Below are 18,610 nucleotides of genomic sequence, written 5' to 3'. Positions count from 1 at the left end.
GTTCTCCAGTTAAAATCTGCCATCCTGAACTTACTACATGGCCTTTGTATCATTGCATAAACAATTAAAAACAAGGATGATGCTGTATATTTTGGCTTCTTAAAAATAAACATGACATCTGGATATAAAACATTAAAATAGTTTGTGCTTGAATGGTTGGTTGAGCTTAGTAAACTAATGATCAGCATTTAAAAGTACCAGAAAATATAACTGCCCCTTTGTATGACTGCTTTTTAAACAAAATAATAACCTTGTTTGTTCTTCTAGGTTCAAGAAGGCATTTGAGTCAGAACCAACATTACAGTCAGGAATTAATTATGCAGTACTTCTTTTGGCCGCTGGACACCAGTTTGATACCTCTTTTGAGCTACGGAAAGTTGGTAATTATAGCCTGTTGATTTACAGGCAAATCAAGTTCAATGAAAGCATTTTCACCACCCTCTGTTTTAAGGAAAACAATCTGATGAATGTAGTCAAAGCTTTTTGTTAGTGAGTAATTCTGCACTTTTCCATTTAAAAACTTAAGGCCAGTACATTGATCCTACCTATTGTGACTGCCTTGACTGAATTCAGTTTTCTGGGTTAAATTTCTCTTATGCCACAGTGGGGAATGTGTGGGAGAGGAGACCCAACACGGAACTCGGTTTAAACAGGGTACAGCTTCCATGAATCTGGCATCAAAAGTGGGCTGGGACATAGAGAGGATCTGTCAGCCTGCCTGCTGACAGAAGAGCCCAAATTTCCTGAATTTCCTGCCTGCTGATAGAAGAGCCCATAGCCTCTTTGCTGGGCATTTAGGAAGAGTGGGATGACTCAGTACAATAGATGGTGTAGACCATTTTATGCCACCCGTAGCTACCCAGTTGAGGGATGTGTGATGCCAACCTGCCCGCATCTTTGCCCATTACTCCAACACCAAAGACAAACATAGTTTAAGATTAATATACGTAGCTGATAGCAAAACTATGGAATTAAGAAGACAGAGGAACCTTTTGTTGCTTGCTGTGAAGAAGGTGAAAACCCTGGATCCCAGTGCTCATATAAGGAAATGTGTAGAATTCTTTCCTTTCTGCCAAGAAAGTCTACAGCAGAGAGAGGAATAAGCATGATACAGGAACGAAGTTTGTAATAGAGGGAGGAAAGGCAATAAAAAGACACCGAGTCTGGCTCAGGTCCTTCTTATGGTTCCATTGCAGATCAGAAGGGGAAAGTCTTTCTTGTACTAAGCTGCTCAGCTGAGGGTCAGGATCTTTGGGCAGCAGCACAGCAAAGACCAGAAAGCCACCATCTTTTCCTCCTCACCCCAATCCCACTGGGCACAAAAGTGCTCCCACCCAAAGGCAGCAGCCTGGCTTACACAGGCAGCAAAGAAGAGGGGGATTTATGATGATTCTACACTTTCTTCAATGAAACCTTTAGATTAATTATAAGTAAGAATGGGTGAATTCACTTGGTTCTAGTATCAGAATAATCTCGTAGGGTCAGATTATTTTGGAACAAGGCACTTGTCTTCATGTGAGTTGATAATGATATGGCCTTGAGTTCATGTGAGTTGATAATGATATGGTGAGTTGATAATGATATGGTTAAACCATGAGGACTCGGCTTGGGCCTAGTGAGAACCAGCATGCCCCTTTAGCCCCCATGGTTATATTTTTTTGAGCCACAGGAAAAAAATATCTTACAGTTGCTATCAATTTCAGATCAATGCTAGACTGGTTAGGACAATCACTGGCACACACAATAAGGTCATGGATGAGTTGACAGTGGTCCGCCCTGTTGTTACTGGAGGACATCCTGACACACTTCCTGAACATCCCTTAATCTCATGAGGGGGCCGTTCATCTGAATTGCATCTCTATGTATTCTCTAAAACTGTGTTTAAATCATTTTTGCAATCTGAATTTAGTCTTACTCAGTGTTTCCCTTTCTCATTTCCTCAGGAGTAAAAATAAGCAGCCTTCTTGGGAAAATGGGAAATTTGGAGAAATTACAGAGTTACTGGGAAGTGGGATTTTTCTTGGGAGCCAGTGTCCTGGCCAATGATCACACAAGAGTGATCCAGGCTTCTGAAAAACTTTTCAAGTTGAAGACACCAGCATGGTAAGGCACTGCACATCTGGCATTTTATTCCATCAGTGTACATTAAATCCACATTTTACTGTACTTGCAGTATACAGTATCTGTATTGCTCTTTAGGGTTTTGAAAAGGGTCGAAAGTAGAAAATATAGTTGAGAATATTTTTCCCTTTCTAAGATCTGTGAGTATGAATCAAGAAACTATGGTTTTAAGAAAAACATTTGGCTCTGAGTCTTTCCAAGTAGAAACCAGGTCATCAAACTAATATTTTTTATTTTTTCTCTCTCATACAAAATCATTCCAGAGTCCACATTCCAAATAGCACAGACTTTCTCTTGCAGCAGTCAAGAATAGATGGCTGTTCAGAAGATTTCAGTCCTGTCATTTTTAAAACAGACATCTCTATATACAGTCAGTCAAGCAATGTAAACATGTTTGAGATGGTTGCATTATTGAGCAGTGCTCTCAGCTAAACAGCTAATGCCAATGCTGTTACTTGAGTCTCATCTTCCTTTTAAACCCTTTTATTAGCTCAAACTGATTCAGATTTTCACTCTAAAATGGCAGAAGCTGCATCAAGTTACTACTTTCTTTCTGTGTGGATTCTGGTATGTGACAGCTGGTGTAGTGTAGTGGCCAAGAGACTGAGCTGTGAATTGGGATTTCTCCACTTTGAATCTTGCCTCTGCCATGAACTCACTGGGTTGCCTTAGGCAAGCTACTCCCTCTTAGCCTCATCCCCAGCTTCAGTATGGGGATAGCCAGTGGCTCATCTGGGCTGATCAATTATTAACCAGCCTGAACAGCTCTACCTGATGAATGGCCAAGCCTTCAGCCGGCACGGCTCTTGTTAATGTCAGGGCAGGGCAGAATGGGAGACCAAGGCTCAACCGGAGTTGCCAGAAACCAGAGGAGGCAGCTGCACTTCATTTGGTGACCCCTTCGCTCATTCGGACGAGTCACTGCTGGGCAGGGGCGTAACTACCATTAGGCAAGGGGAGGCGGCTGCCTGGGGGCTCCCATGCCTCGAGGGCCCCCCCAGAGGTAAGTCACATGTGAAGTGAGTGTGTGTGTATCAGCGAGGGGCCCATTTAAAATTTTTGTCTCTGGGCCCACTCCAGCCTCGTTACGCCTCTGCTGCTGGGGATAGTACTACTTACTTATCTTGATTGATTGGTTGATTAATGCCCTCAAGGCGGCGTCGACTCTTAGCGACCACATAGATAGATTGTCTTCAGGATGATCTGTCTTCAGCTTGGCCTTTAAGGTCTCTCAGTGGTGCTTTCATTGCTGTAGCAATTGAGTCCATCCACCTTGCTGCTGGTCGTCCTCTTATCTTACCAGATGGTTAATGTGAAGTATTTTGCACACGCAAAGGGCTATACCAATGATGATATGGATGTTGTGTTCAGGAACAGCATGTAAGGGAGAGGCCCTAGCTCAGTGCTTGAGCACGTGCTTTGAATACAAGTCTCGGATTCAGTTCCTGACAAATCTAATTAAAAGATCAGGTAGCAAGTGATGAAGGGGAAAGCTGAGATATTGGAGAGCCTAGGAGCCTAAAGAGCCATGGCAGCTCAGAGCTGGTGGGATCAGGGTCTAGTGGTGTGCATGGAACCAGTGCTTGCCAGTTTGAAGGTGGAGGGGGGATATCTTTAAGGATGGGGGAGGGTGCTATTACCCCTCCTGCCACATTCCCCCTGCTGGCGTCTTTTAAAACTCTCCGGCAGGGCGACAGTGTGATTCCTCAGGCTGGAAGTGTCCAGTGCATATGTGCATGTCATGCGTGTGTGCGACATGTACACGACATGCACGTGCAACATCCACACGTGCACTGGGCACTTCCGGCCATTTCCAGTCTGAGGAGGCACTGGGGAGGCAAGGAGGAACACTGCCGCCCCGCTGGACTATTTTAAAGACAGCACTGGTGGGGGGAAATGCGACAGGAGGAGAAAGAGCATTCTCCCTTAAAGATATGCCCCCCACCTTTGAACTGCTGGACTTTAAAACCGGTTCAGAGGTCCACAGAGGGCCTCTGAACCAGTTCCATGCACATCCCTAGCAGGGTCAGCGTCATATTCATGTGAGAGAGGAAACATTTCTGCATGGTATTTATCCTTTGAAGGGTAATAAATAAACAAAGGGTAAGCAAGCAATTCTTGTTGTTTTTCATGTCATCTTCAATCTCAGAAATGTAAACCATTTTGCTAGGTTCAGGAATGAGGTAAGTGAATTGTGCTTCATATCAAGGTAGGAATGGCAAAGAATGGGAAAGAAAATGTCACTGGGCCCAGAGAAGGTAATGCATTGTAGGGGGCAGAATGGGAAATGGAAGATGTGTGGATGCAAAAGAAGGTAACTTCTTCTCCAGGGCACCCACACACACAGAGTGGCTGTGCATACTGTACAGAGAAGTGTAAATTTCACCTTTAATATATTGCTAGTAAAAAAATTGTTTTCTTCAGTCTTTGACCTCCTGGGTGCTTGAATAATATTGGACTAATTCAGTTAGTGCTCCATCTTTTCCTCTTATAGCTAAAGGAACTGGTACACACTTTCATTTCTGTCATACTTTTGAACACAGTCAATTGCAACAATCACCTTAACTCGAGGAGGTGGAACTGAGACTTGGCAAAGGTCACCACTGAATCACATGGCTAAGCGAGATTTGAGTCCAAAGAGATTTGAGCAACCCATGGACAGCAGACGGGAGGTAAATGAGCTACAGGTTAGGCTAGTTTCCGCTCTCTGCTCCCAGTCCTGACCATCGTGTGCTGCCACATTAACCTCAGGCACACAGGCTGATAATTTGCCTGGTTCCCCAACCAGTTGAATAACCAGTGGTAGACAAATAACCAGTGGTAGACAACCAGTGGTAGACAAAACGAGGCAGTGTGTGGCAACCAGGACAAAAAGAGGACAGCGGGAACAAACCCCACTTGCAGCTTGTTTACCTTCTACCCCCACCTCCCGCTGTAAAGGCCACCCCTGTTTGAACCTTGGTGCTTGAGGTCTAATGAACTACATAAGTGTTCATTAACTTGGGCAAAGATGGTCTGCCTTACTCCCCCGCCCTCCCCCCCCCGGCGAACTGTTAAGTATGTTTTCTAAGACTAAATACTCAAACATTAAGCTGCCTATTAGTGACACAATGCTGTAATTTTGTTCTCTGCCATAATATGAATTATGGGCACAGTCCAGCCAAAGTTAAAGTACCTTCAGCTCTCACTGTGAAAGTTAAGTGGATACTTTAATCTCTCCCACTGAAATTAGTGGAAGTTAAAAGTGGTCAGCAGTGGCTGGATTGTGTCACAATTGTACAACTCTGCTACTAAGGCCCAAACTAGATAATAACCACAAATGCATATTTTACAATCCCTATAGCCGCTTTGTTTGCAGAAAAACAGTTTTGGGGTGGGGTGATTAGAACATAAAAATAGTTTGTTTCCTCACCCACAATTTCTCCAAGTAAATTTCGCCCCACCCCAGCACCCCCACCAAGTTATTTTCAAGTTATTTTCTCTGTTGCTCATATTCAGTTACACAATTGCAATGGTAAACATGGATGTTGTGTTTTCATGTCAGTTGTGGCCCTAATCGAAGAGAGCTGGTCTTGTGGTAGCAAGCATGACTTGTCCCCTTAAGCTAAGCAGGGTCTGCCCTGGTTGCATATGAAAGGGAGACTAGTGTGAGTACTGTAAGATATTCCCCTTTAGGGGATGGAGTCGCTCTGGGAAGAGTGTCTAGGCTTCAAGTTCCTTCCCTGGCATCTCCAAGACAGGGTTGAAAAAGATTCCTGCCTGCAACCTTGGAGAAGCCGCTGCCACTCTGTGTAGACAATACTGAGCGAGATGGACCTATGATCTGACTCAGTATATGGCAGCTTCCTATGTTCCTAATCACTCCTTTTGTGCAATGCACTTTATAAACCTCTAGACCATACTGTCCCTCTCTCATCTAGGAACCTATGGCTAGAAGTTCCACCTGGCCTTCAGCTGCATGTATTAGCATGGTGATTATGATATAATTTTTGAAAATTCTAGTTTGTAGAAGGAGAACTTAATTTATCGAATCCTAGATCTGCGCCTCTAGTTCTCCCACCCCCCACCGTTCTCGGCCCATTTCAGCCGCCACTTTCCCGAGCACCACTTTTGGCCGTCCATTAGCCTGCCCATTTGCTTTTTCCTCACAGCTTGCTCACGAACTCTCGCAAGAGCTGCCACACATGGGATTAGCAATGGGTACATTTAAGAGAATTATATACATATAGAAGATACATATAACTGATAGGAAAACACCAGAGAGAGGGCGAAGGAGATTGTTTATGTGTGCAAGAACAGCTGTTGCTTTGCTAACAGCCTGTTTAAGCAGAGTCTCTTGACAGCACAATTAAACTGCAGAGTCAGCAGTGTAACTTTTCTTAAAATATCTACATTAAACAATCGGTGCAGATGCAGCAGAGGTAAGAATAATGCACAGGGTTAATGCAATAGGCAGATTCAGAACATCCAATAAACCATCGTTTATTGGGTTGGGCACGTGGCTTAAAATCTCCTGACCCCTCACACTCCCTGCCCTACCCCGTAACTTTCTCCGCTCATGTTTAGTGACTTCCTGCTTAGTTTAAACAAGAGCCTGGCCCAATAAAATATGGTTGTCACCCAAACCTGGCGGTGTTGCCTAACTGTGGTTTATAAAACTTTAGTTAAACAGTAGCTCTGGGTTCAGACAACAAACAGAGTAGTTGTTTAAACTAACCAGGATATATCACATCACAGCTGCATGCCAGAGAGAGGCAGCAACTTTAGAAAAGCTCAGGGGACTTCAAGTTTATTGGACTTCCTGGTCCAATAAACCATGGTTTATTGGATCATAACATAAAGAGAGCCCTGCTGGTTCAGATCAAATGTCCATCTAGTCCAATAACTTGTTTCCCACAGTGGCTAGCCAGATGCTTCTAGAAAGATTCTCATTATTCGTGGGGGTTCCGTTCTGGCCTGTAACCATGGATAACAAAACCACGGATAACAAGACCTTGAGTCTATGGGAATTGGAAGGTTAGGCTCCTTGAGGTTAAAAAAGGGCTAAAAGGGGGTGGGGGAGAAGGCAGAAATCAAAGCAATAAAGTACTGCATCTTGCCCTCCAGGTCTTCAGCTGTCCAGCAATGACTCCCCCCAAACTATGACTTCCTCCAATTTTTGGCAAAAAAAATGTGAATTTTTTTTTTTAGGAGCCAGCAAATTGTTGGCCAGAAATTGCATCAGAACTCATTTCCAGCCACCCAAGAACCACCCAGGCAAATTTTGACTATTTTGTTTTGAACTGCGAATAGTTCAAATATTCAATAGTTCAATATTCAGTTTCTATATTGCCCTTCCCAAAATGGCTCAGGATGGTTTACACAGAGAAATAATAAATAAATAATGTGGCCGGGTCTATATAGTTTGACCGCAGATATGTGAAACCATGGGTGCTGCCAGGACCATGGATAATGAGGCTCACCTGTATAGCTAAAAATCACCCCTCCCCTGTGTTCTCTGCACACCAGTCTTAGTCTGAGTGTAGGCCATTATTTCTTTTCTGCAAACGTCTCCCAAATTAATGAAGCACTGATGGAATAGGGGAAAGATTTGTGCAAGCAGGCTTACTCATATTACTTATCCTGTAAGACCGATATAGCTGCAGACTTTCAGCTTGGTGATGAGTTGAGAAAAGTAGATACAGCACACAGAGGACATACTTTGTTACATATAGTTGCACACTTGTTGCCTTTTTTGTTGGTTGTCTCTAGGTACCTCAAGTCCATTGTGGAGACTATTTTGATATATCAGCACTTCAAGAAATTGAATCCAGAACAGCAAGTAGCCAAACATGAACTTGTGGACTTTTGGATGGACTTTCAGGTTGAGGCCACAAAAACAGATGTTTCTGTAGTTAGGTTTCCTGTAAGTATGTTTTAAACATTTCTGTTATATTTTGAACAGTTTTCTTTTCCTATTTGTTCTGCCACATGATTCTTTGGAAAGAAAAATGCTTTTCTGTTTAGAAGATAATACACTTTCAAAAACTCTTTGTTCTGTCTCCACCTTATGTTTTCATACCATTAGTCACTTCTCCTTTGCAAACCAGGGCTGGGAAGCCAAGATCCCCATCAGAAAGTATCCAGTGAAGGGAAAATGCTGAATCCTTTCCCCCATCACCATAAGAACATAAGGACAATCTTGCTGGATCACGCCCAAGGTCTATCTAGCCCAGCATCCTGTTTCACACAGTGATCCACCAGATGCCTCTGAGAAGTGCACAGGTGAGGGCATGCCCTCTCTCCTGCTGTTGCTCCCCTGCAACTGGTATTGAAAGGCATCTTGCCTCTGAGGCTGGAGGTGGCCTATAGCCACCAGACTAGTAGCCATGGATAGACCTGTCCTCCATGAATTTGTCTAAGCCCCTTTTAAAGCCATCCAAGCTAGTGGCCATCACAACATCCCATGGCAGAGAATTCCATAGATTATGCAGTATGCAGAAAAAGTATTTCCTTTTGTCAGTCCTAAATTTCCCAGCCTTCAGTTTCATGGGATGATGCCTGGTTCTAGTGTTGCAAGAGAAAGAGAAATTTTCTCTCTGTTCACTCTCTCCACTTCATGCATAATTTTATACACCTCCCCATAGCCTCCTCCCCATTTTATACCCCTCCCCATAGCCTCCTCTTTTCCAAACTAAAAAGCCCCAGGTGCTGTAGCCTTGCCTCATAAGGAAGGTGCTCCAGGCCTCTGATCATCTTGGTTGTCCTCTTTTGCACCTTTTCCAGTTCTGCAATGTCCTTCTTATGATACTCTGACCAGTAGTGTATGCAGTACTCCCAATGTGGCCGCACCATAGATTTGTATAAGGGCATTATAATATTAGCATATTTTCAGTCCTTCATAATGAGTCCTAACATGGAATTTGCCTTTTTCACAGCTGCTGCACATGGAGTTGACACTTCAAACCACTTTTGCCTTCCAGCTTCTCCTCCAACTTCTTTTCATTGGCACATGTCTAGGTCATTTAAACATGAGGTCCTCTTCTCTGGGGACATACATTGGGTTGCCTTAACAAGATGGAAGGCATTTAGTAAATTGTTTATAACTAACCAAAATACAAAAATGATTACAATGAAGTTATAAATATGCCCTTTGTGCACCTTATTCTTTCTATCAGATTAACCAAAGCTAAATCCAGAAATTTCACTCTGAGCTTATTTAGCTATTTGGAAGAAACTACTATCTTTGAGTATCAGTTTAGTTATATTCTTTGTGCTTTCTGTTCAAAGGTTTTAATATTAGAGCCTACAAAAATCTACCAGCCTTCATACCTGTCCATCAATAGCGAGGCTGAAGAGAAGACAGTCTCTATCTGGCATGTTATGCCTGATGATAAGGTAAGCCTTCCTTACCGCATTTATAGAACAGCAAATTTTAGTGCACTTCCAGTTCTGGTTTTAATCTGTGCATTCTCTTCCTCTTTCCAAAAAGGTCACACAATGTCATAATCAGTTCATGTCCACCATCCTCACATTTAATAATTTAATAATTATATTTATTATGCAGAATACAACTTTTCTGAGAACAATACAACTATGCACTCCCCACTAGTGTAGATGGAACATTCTACCATGAAAGCACCGCCAAATGTGACATGGAGAGAACATTGCAGTTCCTTACGTGGCTGAGAGTTGGAAAGCAACAACTGACTAGTGCGACAGGAAACACATCTGGAAGTTCCCTCAGTATTATGGATTCCTCTATTCAAGTTATTTCCGTAACAAACGATTTCTCACAGCTGACTGGTTAAATGAAGGAGGTTAGAGGAAACTGGAAGGGCTTGAGGGACAGGGGCCGAGCCTCTGAGGGAGCAAGGACAATTAAAAAAAATGAAGAACCACAGAGACCCAAGAGTGAGGAAGCAATGAATATTGGGCAAGAAAGGAGGCATTAAGCATAGCATGCTACTTCAGAGCTGGGAAGACTCAATAAGCAATGTTGCCTTTGCTGCTGCTTCCTTTGCTTGCTAATGAGTTTGATGTTACATGATTTGGCATCAGAGATCTGCAAAGATGCACCTGAGTGTACAGCATGGAAAGCAAAACCTCCTCCACTGAGCTGGGGATGTAGTGCCTCATGAACAGACTTCCACTAAGCTGGTAGGAAGAAGGAATGGCATATCTGTGAGATAGTCTGAATATATTTAGAGCAAGAACCACTAGATATAAAGGGAAGGCATCTTTCTCCACATCTCAGGAACCTAGTGTTGTGTCCTTGGCATAAAAGAATCTAAAAAGTCGGACGATGGAGGCTTTGGCACCTAGCAGTAGTGTTCTAAGAATCTATTCACAAATTGTGGTTTTTAGATATAATCCTAAGATTTTTTAAGAATATACATAAAAATGTAGCAAGGACATGTGATTAATAGGTGTTTAGAGGTACTCTTGTCAAAGAGCCCATATTTGTAGCTCCCTGTTGGTTTATATTGGTAGCACTGACTCAGGTCTGTTGCTATGTGAAATGGCCTATGAAAAACAGAAAAACAATGGCTGTTGATAGTAGAAACAAGAAACAGAGAACAAAAATAAGCCTGGAAGATTCTGAAGCAATAAAGGCAAAACAGGAGATGTGAACTGAATGCGTTGAGCAAAAGTTGGAAGCAAAAAAAGTGTTTTCAGATGACTGTTCAGATACTTCAGACCCACAAGACATTATTTCTACTCCACTTTATTTTTATTCCAATACAGAAAACTGCAGTAGAGAATTGTTCCTGGCATCAGCTGCTTTTTGTAGCTATTTATAGCAAACCTTTTTGATTTTGCGCATAAACCTACTTTTTAAAAATTTTATAACAATATATGGAATACACGAGGCCATCGCTTCTTGCTGTTTAGGCCTGGAGTAAAGGGAACCAGTGAATGGAAATGAAGAGCCAAGAATTCTTGTGTAGGCTGATAATCGATCAGCATGGCAAATATCTTACCTATAAACCAGCACAAACTTTCAAGGCATTGCAAACATGATCATATGCCTGTTCTGGTAGAGTAAATCTCCATAGCATAAACATTTTGCCACAGGAATATACCAAGGGCAATTGTCTCATTACATGTATCTTAATGAACACATTCATCACAGCTTTTAAGCTAAAGGGCTACCTTAGCTCAATGAAGGCAAGACATGGCAAAATGCAGTATATGTTTATATCAGTCTCTGTTTGTAAGTGGGTTGGCCCCCAACACCTTGAGGCAGTCTCCTTTTCTTCTTTGCCAGCTGCTGCCAGAAACAAGCCAGGCCTCAGAACTCCTGGCCCCGGTTTTCTCCTTAACTGAGCCTGTTACTTCACAGGACCCGCTTCACAGGGAGCTTCTCTCTTTAGCCTCGGAAGAGGGGGGGTCACTGGGCTCTGCTACTCCTTGGGCCCTACCCTGAAAGGTCTCCTGCCTTCCCCTTTCTGCCAGCCCGTCATTATTGGCCGATGTGATATAGTCCCTGAGAGTCTCAGCACTTCTCAAAGATCTTAGGTCCAACCAAAGTCTTACCTTGAGATCTCACAAGAATGATGCAAGATCTCACGGAAGAGTGCCTTGAGCACGCGAGATGCTCCCAGTCCATCCTGAGGCCTGCAAGAGGATAGGGAACATCTCGCCCCAAGAGCTGACATGGGGTGTTTTGCAACACAGGGGCTGCAGTAGCACTGCCAAGATAGGTCTGTGGCGCTTCCAGATGTCCTCCGTTGCAGTCTGGGCTCTCTGTCAGCCCGTCTCTGGGTGCCATCGGGGCAATTCCTCGACACATCCCCCTCCTTAAACCCCCATCCATTGTCATGGTATCCTCCTCGAAGATCTGGGAGAAACCAACCCTCTTCATTGGCAGATGGAAAATGTATAAGGCATTGACAAGATATACCTATGCAGCACACAGGGATTGTGCTGCTTAATATGATGAATCCATAGTAGCAGCGCATGATCTGTAACCAATACAAGTGGATTGTTGTAAAGATAGTATCAAAGTGTAAGCACCACCCACTGCACTGCGAGGGCTTCCCGTTCAACAGAAGAGTAGTTGCACTCTACGGTCCGCAGCTTGCGACTGAGGAAGAGTGTGGGGTGTTCCTCACCATTCCATTCCTGAGATAAGATGGTACCCAGGCCAGTTGCTGAGGTGTTGGTTTGCAGGACAAAGGGACACCCCAAGTCGGGGAAATGAAGAACAGGGAAAGAATATAACTCTGCTTTCAGAGCCTCAAATGCGTGCATTTAACAGAACCCCTTATCAGCCGAGGTGGGGCTGCCTTTTGTAAAAGATCTGTCAAAGGAGCAGCCAGGGACACAAAATGGGGAATGAATTTCTGGTAGTACCCAGCTAATCCCATAAAGCCGTAGCTGACAGCCATATCTGTCGCTTGGTTTCTGGGTTTCTTATCTGTTGTAAGGGATCCAGTTTATCCAGTTGTGGTTTTATACACCCCTGACCCATGAAGTAACCAAGGTATTTTGGCTCCTGTGTCCCTAGTTTGGTTGTCTTGGGATTGGCGGTGAGACCAGCGTCCCCTAACCTCTGAAATACTGTCTGTCGATGTACTAAATGGTTTTCCCAGGACGTGCTGAACACTACAGCCATCTAAATATGTGATTGCATATTTCTGACAATGGTCTAAGATGACATCGACTAGCCTCTGGAAAGTGGCAGTGGCCCCATGAAGGCCAAAAGGCATAGTAGTGAACTGGAAGAGCCCCTGCAGGGAAGCAGAAGCAGGTTTTTCCCAGTCTCGTGGCTGCAGAGGGATCTGCCAGTATCCCTTGGTCAGATTGATTGATGACAGGTCCTTTGCTTCTTCCAGCTCTTCATTCATTAAATTAGCTCAGGCCTTTGGGTAGGCATCAAATGCAGCTACCTTGTCAATCTCCCGGAAATCAATGCAAAATCGGGTTGTGCCATCAGGCTTGGAGACTAATACCACCGGGCTCCTCCAGGGGCTATAAGATGGCTCAGTGACCCAGAGGGCCAGCATATCTTGGATTTCTTTTTGCACTACCTCTCTGCATTTCCAAGGTAGGAGACGCAACATGGCGCAGACCACAACTCCAGCTGGGGTGACTATCCTAAGCTTGGATCTATTAGTAAGGCCCAGGGTGATCGAAAACAGTTGGGAAAACATGTTTAGTAGTTGTTGCAGTTGTTCCCGTTGGATTGAAGGTAGGTTTAGGTCTATTGGCAGCTGCCTTGCTTCAATGTCTGTAAGAAGGGGTTGATTGGGCTTTCTTTGCCTACGAACCATTGTTCCAAATGATTGACGTGTGGGTGTTTCGTCCCCTTCTTCCCTGGTCTGCAAGCATCATTGTTATTGATTGATTGACGGACTGATTGATTAAATTTTTATACCACCCTTCCTAATTTGGCTCAGGGCAGTTTACAAGCAAAACAAAAACAATTAAAATCAGTCAACAATAAAAACAAAAATTTTAAAATATCATAAAACAATCAGTTAAAAAACAATTTAAAAACCCAGTACATGAAAAACCCCTTACAACAATTAAAAACCGTGGAAGGCCAGGCCTAACAGATAAGTCTTAAGGGCCCTCCTGAAGGTCAGTAAAGAGTTCAAATTATGAATTTCTACAGGGAGCGCATTCCACAGATGACGGGGATCATACAGAAGAAGGCGCTCTCTGAGGTAACCTGGACCTAAACCGTTTAGGGCTTTAAAGGTAATAACCAGTACTTTGAATTTTCCCCGGAAACATATCGGCAGCCAGTGCAACTGTTCCAAAAGAGGCATAATATGGTCTCTCCAAGCTGGCTGCCGCATTTTAACTAACTGAAGTTTCCCAACTACGTACAAAGGCAGCCCCACGTAGAGCACATTGCAGTAGTCGAGCCTGCAGGTTACCAGCTGATGTACCACTGTTTTGAGGTCGTCCTCTTCAAGGAATGGATGCAGCTGTCAAATCAGCTAAAGTTGATAGAGAGCACTCCTGGCCATGGCCTCCACCTGAGATACCAGAGTGAGGCCTGGGTCCAATAGTACTCCCAAGATGCATACCTGCTCCTTCCGGGGGAGTGTAACCCCACCCAGTACAGAGAGATCTAACTCATCCCTCAAATTCTGAGCCCCTACAATAAGCACCTCCATCTTGCTTGGATTCAGCTTCAATTTGTTATCCCTCATCCAGCTCATTACTACCTGTAGGCAGGCATTTAGGGAATGAATACCATTTCCTGATGAAGCAGATGAAAGAGAGAAGTAGATTTGGGTGTCATCAGCATACTGATAACACCCAGAACCAAATCTCCTGATGACCTCACTCAGCGGTTTCATGTAGATATTGAAAAGCATTGGTGACTGAGGGACTCCATATAACAGCTCTCATTTAGAAGAGCTCCACCAAGTAATTCACTGTAATTCACTCCAAGTAATTCACTGGTCCTAGCTGTCGCAGAACTGGAAATGGGCTAGCCCATTTGTTGGGGGTCTCTACGGATAGCACATTGGCACTAACAAGGACTTATGAATCTGGAGCTATTGTTTGCTCTTTGGATATCTGATCATAGTACCGTTTCCCCCCCCTTGTGCTTCAGCAAGGCCCTCTCGAGCTAGCTGATGAATGGCCCTGCATGTATTTTCCGACGGTTTATCAAGTTCTTCTGCTGGTGGTACCCATTGTTCACCCAGGGCCGTCGTCAGGCCATGGGGTCATCACCCATACAGTAATGGGGCGTAACCCCTGGAAGTCTGTGTGGCTTCCTGAAGGGCAAAAAGGGCAAGGTCTACTTACAAATCTCACTAGTTGGGTTTGGAGCACAACAAATTCACCAACATCTGTTTGATGGTTTTGATTAAGCCACCTAGCCAACCTGTCTGTTTGTGGATTATATATGGATGTAAACAACGGCTGAACGAAAGGATGTCCCCTGGTCTGGAAGAAGCTCTCTGGCTATGCCAAGACTGGGGGGGGGCGGGGGGAAGATAGTAAGGCTTTGACTACAATAGGGGCGGCCATCGACTTCACAGGTACAGTCTCGGGATAGGTAGCATAGTCTTTAGCCCCGGAAGAGGGAGTCACTGGGCTCTGCTACTCCTTGGGCCCTACCCTGGAAGGTGTCCTGCCTTCCCTCTTCTGCTGGCCCATCGTCATCAGCCAGTGTTATATAGTCCCTGACAGTCTCAGCACTTCTCACGAGATCTCAGATCCAACCGAAGTCTCACCTCAAGATCTCACAAGAATGATGCGAGATCTCACGGAACAGTGCCTTGAGCATGCGAGATGCTCCCAGTCCATTCCGAGGCCTGCAGGAGGATAGGGAACATCTCACCCACTCACCCCGAGGGCCGACATGAGGTGTTTTGCAGCACAGGGGCTGTAGTGTTGCTACCGAGATAGGTCTGTGGCGCCGCCAGATGTCCCCGTTGCGGTCTGGGCTTTCTGTCGGCCCGTCCCTGGATGCTGTCAGGGCAATTCCCGAACACATCCCCCTCCTTAAGCCCCATCCGGTGTCATGATATCCTCTCTGAAGATCTGGGAGAAGTAAAATGCGTTGGCATGAGCCAACCCTCTACAGTACCTTGAGCGTGCAAGATGCTCCCGGTCCATTCTGAGGCCTGCAAAAGGATAGGAAGCATCTTGCCCACTCTCCCCGAGGGCCGACATGGGGTGTTTTGTGGCACGAGGGCCGTGGCACCACTGAAGTAGGTCCGCAGTGCCACAGGATGACGCCCGTCACAGTCTGGGCTCTCTGTTGGCCCGTCCTGGCTGCCATTGGGGTGATTCCCCGACACTGTTTAATTGAACTTTGATAGAAGCAAGCCCTTTTATTTCCTTGTAAGGTAAAAGTAGAGTGTGCTGTCTAGTCTGTGTCAACTCCTGGCGTCTTATTTGTTATCGTTGTTTCTGTCTTACAGATGTAGAACAGACACTGTGATTTGCCCAAGGCCATCTAGTGTGGGTTGGGGAAGTATCTGAATTAAGGACTGGGGTCCAAGACTTCTCTGTCCTCTGAATCACACTGATGTTCTAAATCCGCATAACTCATTGGATAAAATCCAGCTTGGCTGGGAAGCCTCATTCTGAACATTCATTTGATGTAGACAGGACTGCTAACTTTTCTGGCTGTTGAACAACCCTTGAATTGCTCTGAATTATTTTGATAGCACAAGATTTTCTGGCTCAGATCCCAAGCTGCAGTACTTGGTAGTCACTGGAATTAATACTGCTACTGGTCTCAGTGGTGCCTCACCCTGACACTTGGTCTCCTGTTGGCTTCTGAAAGTTGTTTTTCTAATCACTTTTTAAAATTAAGCAAACAGATGCCAGAGTTGAACATCAACCTTAAAATATTTACTCCAATAGATTGAAAAATTGGCAAAATCACCAGGAACATTGTGTTGATTTAAATTTTCTAGCTTGAGAACCTATCACCACAGAGGTTGCATGGATGCATGAGAAACTAGGATTTTTAAAGGGGTGAGAATGTCCTGGATTTGGGTTCTTGGGTGTTTGTGTTTTTGGAAACTCAGAAATGTGACTCAAAATGTCTTTACAGCTTAACTGCTTTACTTCTATATTAATTTCCCCACCATAATAATTATGAATTGAAGTGAAAACCTAAGTTGATAAGACTTAGATGGAAAAAGAGCTTACAGACTATGAGTGTTTAGATTGTTCTGAAGGATCCAGTATAAACAAGGCAAAACAGAAGTTCGGGGAAGAGTAGAAGAGAAGTTTCAGATTTGGGAGTAGGAGTGCTAGGAAATTTAAAAACAAACAAACAAACCAGTTCTACATCTATACTCTCTGCCCTTTCTTTTTGGTTTTTTGAGGATGACAGCACATTCGTAGTGATTAAAAATAGCTTTAAAACTTAAACATACAGTGGAGAAAATAACCTGCTGTCACTAGTTTTTAAAGTTACAGCGAAAAGATATTGTTTGAGATCCTGACTAATGCAGTGTGCATGCTACGAACAGCATGCATGTAGTACTAGCCCCTGTGCATCCAAAGCATGGGAGCTCTTGCGTATGAACATCTGCACTTTGGAAATGAGGGAGCTAGTGCAGCTTGCATGCTGTTGGTAGAAGCACCTATGCAGCATTAGTCAGGATGTTACCTGTTGTGTGGTTAAGAATTAAATGCCTTTTTTTGTTGGTTTTATGTTACAGAAGGGCATTCATGAATGGAACTTCAGTGCAGATTCTATAAGAGGAGTAAGGTAAGGTTTGTTTGTTTCTTTGGATTTTTATTCCGCTCTTCCCCCTAAGGAGCTGAATGGCATTCCATTTTTAGCATTACAGTAACTCTGGAAGGTAGGTTAGGCTGAGCAAGGATGACTGGCCCAAGAGTCTTACTGACCTTCACAGGTGATCAGGACTCTGGACCCAGAGTTCCCAGTCTAACCCTGATATTCTGTCCCTGACACTACATTACTTGTCTGTTCCATTGAACAACAAAAAAGTGGTGGTAAAGTGACTGATATCCAGATCAGCACTGTGCTAGTGCAACGGTGGCTGACATCCAGGCTAACGCTGCATTGTTATATGAGCGGGAAGGGGCAATTTTCAGCTCTCTCCCCTGCCTTCCAAATCCTGCCTTTCTTCTTGAAAATATGTCCCTGAGGGCAGTGCTTTCCTCAGGGACATATTTTCAAGAGGCATTGTGGACTTAACAGAAGGGGCAATCACTGAAATTAGCTCTTCTTCCTCAAATGATGATGCAGCATTAGTCTGGATGCCAGCCATTGTTGTGCCAGCACAGTACTAGTTTTCGTGTCAGCCAACCAGTCGAACCTTTAGTCATGTGTAGCTAAGGGCCCAGTTGTTTTTCACGGCTTCAATTTAGTATTATTAGGGAAATGACACAAACTCACAATATCTGATGCAAAGCATGTGTACTCTCAAGTATAAGTAAGGTAGGTAAAGAGTGCCGTCAAGTCGATTTCAACTCTTGGAGCCCAGCCCTGTGGTTTTCTTTTGGTAGAATACAGGAGAGGTTTACCATTGCTTCCTCCCGCACAGTATGAGATTATGCCTTTCAGCATCTTCCTATATTGCTGCTGCCCGATATAATATCGGCGGGGATTCGAACCGGCAACCTTCTACATGTTAGTCAAGCATTGCCCCACTGTGCCACTTAAGGTGCTCAAAAATAAGTAGCCCGATACAAAATGTTATGTAAGGAGCTGAGCCTAGATGCAGAATGGAAATGAAAAGTGAATTGGGAAGTGGCCTGTGTAGGAAAAAGCAACACTGAGCTGAATGAAGTAGGAGTAGCAGAGACAGGAAACACTGATGACCTTTTCTAAGCATGTGTGAATCTAGAATCAGGGCATTTTAATGTAGTCGGCAAAATCAAATGATACTGCTTTTTCGAAATCATTATGCTGCAGGGAATGTGGCCAGGGGGAAATCGAGCGTCTGTATATTCCTGCATAAAAAGATCTTAGCAGTGAGAAAGATATCATGCTGGGGGCGGTTGGCGGGAGGAGGCTCTAGTGAATATTCTCCTTATTCTCTGT

General features: G+C 44.1%; 1 protein-coding gene across 2 annotated transcripts in view; it reads left to right on the top strand.

Annotated features, from left to right (window-relative positions):
- The window catches only part of MAP3K5 (mitogen-activated protein kinase kinase kinase 5), a 157,165-nt gene that overhangs the window by 90,918 nt on the left and 47,637 nt on the right, over window positions 1-18,610 (top strand). For both annotated transcript variants that reach the window (XM_053288751.1, XM_053288742.1), the window contains exons 8-12: window positions 268-380; window positions 1,944-2,103; window positions 7,873-8,026; window positions 9,391-9,498; window positions 17,259-17,308. In XM_053288751.1, the coding sequence (XP_053144726.1) occupies window positions 268-380; window positions 1,944-2,103; window positions 7,873-8,026; window positions 9,391-9,498; window positions 17,259-17,308 (585 nt within the window). The remainder of the gene's footprint in view (window positions 1-267; window positions 381-1,943; window positions 2,104-7,872; window positions 8,027-9,390; window positions 9,499-17,258; window positions 17,309-18,610) is intronic.

This window comes from Hemicordylus capensis, chromosome 1, assembly GCF_027244095.1.
Source record: "Hemicordylus capensis ecotype Gifberg chromosome 1, rHemCap1.1.pri, whole genome shotgun sequence".
Classification (NCBI taxonomy): Eukaryota; Metazoa; Chordata; class Lepidosauria; order Squamata; family Cordylidae; genus Hemicordylus; species Hemicordylus capensis.
This window is presented reverse-complemented; position numbering and strand designations above follow the sequence as displayed.